The following is a 3,175-nucleotide window of genomic DNA, read 5'->3' as shown; positions in this document are numbered from 1 at the left end:
TTTTTTTGTCAAAATCCTGAGGAATCACCCAGGTGGTGTTGATGTGTCAAGGCTCTGACATCCTGGGCGAGGCTTCAGGAGTGACTGCGTGTAAATCTCTGCTTGTCCTAAGGTTGTAAACCTTAAGGTTGTCCTCCTGCAGCAGAAGGACAGACTGCTGCCTGGGGCAGGACTCCTGGGCTCCAGCCCTGCCCCACCCTTACCTCTTAGGACATCCTGGTTAGGCAGTGGGCTGTGGAATCCCTTGCAGTCCCGAGAGCATAACTTCTGATGAAATAACTTTGATTTGTTTGCTTGGCTAGTAAAGGACAGATACGCTTTTGGGGACTTCTGGGGATAAAGAAGTTACTTTTTTCTGAGGATGTTAATTTTTTTGTTGGCCATTAATTTTGCTTTTTGTCCGTGCTTTCTCTCCTCTCTCACTACTCTCTCATAGGTTCTGCCTCTTGAAAACAAAATGAAGGATCCCCAGAAATTTCCGCTCATCCTGTACGTGGGAATGGTCATCGTCACTGCCCTCTACATCAGCCTGGGGTGCCTGGGGTACCTGCAATTTGGATCTAGTATCAAAGGCAGCGTAACCCTCAACCTGCCCAACTGCTGGTACGTGAAGGAGGAGGGAAACCCGGGAGCACTGGATATTTTTAAAAATGAGTGGGTCAGAGTGTGGATTCTTACTCTTACTGACCTCTTACATCAGCCCACTTGACTCCAGCCCACCGCTGCTACCATCCCCCAGGCCACCACCAGCCCTCACTGCTGCCACTGTGTTTGGGTGAGAGGTCCTGTGGACACTGCTGCTAAAGCCACTGGTTGATCCGCTGACTGATGGACCATTTTTTTCCTTGGAAATCCTAAGCCCAGAAGGGCCAAGTATCCAGTCGGTTCACTTTGTACTATTCCAAGTAGATGGGGAGAGAGGAGAGCAAATCTGTATTTAGTTACCAGCCTCTGCCGGCCTCTCCTTTGGTAGTTGCAGGCTTGTGTGCAGGTGGGAGTATCTCACGGTGGACTGGGGGTTGCCAGGAGTCCTTTTGTACCTCTCTTTCCTTGGTGGATGTATTATAGGGAAATGCTGAGACACACCGAAATGCTTTCTAAAGAGGTAGATGTCACAGGGTGTGTGCTAAACAACCATGCTGTTTGGAAGATTAAAATTCACTGTGGAGAGCAGCTGTTGGCAGATACTGAGGAGCTTGTTGAGTGCCCCAGGGATCAGAATAACCTCTCAGTCCAGCCTGGCTAATCTGCCTGGGTGCCCTTTTTAGACCTCTAGTCAGTGAGACTTTGGGTAAGGACAGATTGAGCAAATTGAGAAAAATATTTATCCGTAGTGTCAACATCTAGCAAGGGGCACCCAAACCAGCAGGGGTCTGGGAATCAAGTTTGCACACCCAAAGTGGTAGCCCTGAAGTGGGCCATTGTTTTCAAAAGGTCTTTCTTTGCTGCCTGCTTTTATTTTTTAATTATTTTTAATTCATTTTTAATTGTTACATAATAATTGTGCATATGTACAAATAACATTGAATATGTTATTTTGATACATGGATACAGTGTGTAATGATCAAATCAGGGTGATGGACATTTCCACCTGCTTTTACCTTTCCAAATGTTCCTGCCCTTCCAAGAGGGAAGAGTCAGGTGGTAGCTCAGTGTCACTGTGTCACCTTTCCCCAGAAGACACATGGATTGGGAGCAGCAGAAGCAGCCCACGTGATCTCAAGCCATAGACGAGCATCTGTCTCCTTTCCTGACACCCCAAACCCAGCCGCTCGAATCATTCTGCCTCCATGTGGGTGCAGTTTATTTGGCCGTCCCTGCGGGTGTCATTCTCCTGGTTCCAGACTTTGCAGCACTCCGGAGGGTGTTGGGGCTGCTCCTTGTTTAATTATAGAGCCACCAGCTGATTTTTCCCAAAGAGATTTCATTATCTATGCCTGAGCAAGTAAGACCTTTTACCAAACTACGTCTTTCTAAGGGTGTTCTCCTGTTTATAGCATAAGAACATATTCTGGGTGTTAAGTTCAACCACAGATAAACTCAGTGCACATTATACACACAGCATGTTACCTAGACCTGAAATTGCTGGTCTAAAGGACATGTGCGTTTATAACCTCGACAGGTGTCGCCCAGTTGCAGCGGGGCCGTTTTGCACGCTCCCCGCTGACGGGTGAGGGTGCTGAGCAGGCTTCGAAGGTGTCCTGGCTCTCTTGACAGGTTGTACCAGTCGGTTAAGCTGCTGTACTCCATCGGGATCTTTTTCACCTACGCGCTCCAGTTCTACGTCCCGGCTGAGATCATCATCCCCTTCTTTGTGTCCCGGGTGCCTGAGCACTGTGAATTAGTGGTAGACCTGTTCGTGCGCACTGTGCTGGTCTGCCTGACGTGTGAGTAGAAAACAAGATAATTGCCTTGTTTGTTTTTTCCCAAAGGGCACCCGCACAGTCCCCAGGGTTTGCATGAGCTTCCCTTGCAGGGAAGCTGCCTGTGCTGTGTGGGCAGAAAACCTGGCGTCATCTCACTCTCTGAGTTGAGGACGTCCAGATGGTGAAGGGAATTAATTATACATGGACCCTAAAAGACACAGGAATGAGGACAGTAGTTTATAGATACGGTATGAAGTGCTGTGAAGATGGTCATAATTCAGAGTAAACACATGCAATTACTATCTCCTATAAAACAGAGTAAAAGTCTAAAAGAGCCATTTAACCCATATCCATAAGGAGTGCAGGTTACTTTGATAGAGGCTGCATGTTTGTTTAGTTTTCCAGATAGTTGTTTTTCCAGTATAACAATTTATTCCTTAGATTTCATTTTGATGTTGGTCTTACTAAATATGTGTAGAAAATTTCTACTGATTAACCTAGGTGTTTGATTTATCATATTATGTTTTATTCTTTTTCCCCCAACCCCATGCCAAGGGGTGTGAGTTAAAAGGCAGGATATCACCCTATTTGCCATTGGTTGAAAACTGGTGTAAATTATAATAAAAAAAAAGTAAATTCTTTTTTCTATGTTCTGCAGTTTCTGTGAGTTGGTAGGCTAGAGAATCTCTGAACAAATTGGTCTATAATATCTAATTTAAATTTCAAGATTTGCTTTCCAAATTGAAATGCTTAAAGCATAGATTTTTCTTTTTTTCACTCTATTTGGCTCTTTTTCTTTTCTTTTTTTC

At 45.3% G+C, this 3,175-nt stretch overlaps 1 protein-coding gene across 1 annotated transcript in view; it reads left to right on the top strand.

The window, feature by feature from the left end:
* SLC36A1 (solute carrier family 36 (proton/amino acid symporter), member 1) overlaps window positions 1-3,175 on the top strand; it is a 49,907-nt gene that overhangs the window by 38,772 nt on the left and 7,960 nt on the right. Inside the window, exons 8-9 of the mRNA XM_012658220.1 lie at window positions 437-603; window positions 2,218-2,387. Coding sequence (XP_012513674.1) covers window positions 437-603; window positions 2,218-2,387 — 337 coding nt within the window. The remainder of the gene's footprint in view (window positions 1-436; window positions 604-2,217; window positions 2,388-3,175) is intronic.

The sequence above is a fragment of the Propithecus coquereli genome, unplaced genomic scaffold (genome assembly GCF_000956105.1).
Source record: "Propithecus coquereli isolate 6110/MARCELLA unplaced genomic scaffold, Pcoq_1.0 Scaffold58, whole genome shotgun sequence".
Lineage (NCBI taxonomy): Eukaryota > Metazoa > Chordata > Mammalia > Primates > Indriidae > Propithecus > Propithecus coquereli.
The sequence above is the reverse complement of the archived record's forward strand: the minus strand, read 5'-3'. Positions and strand labels throughout refer to the sequence as shown.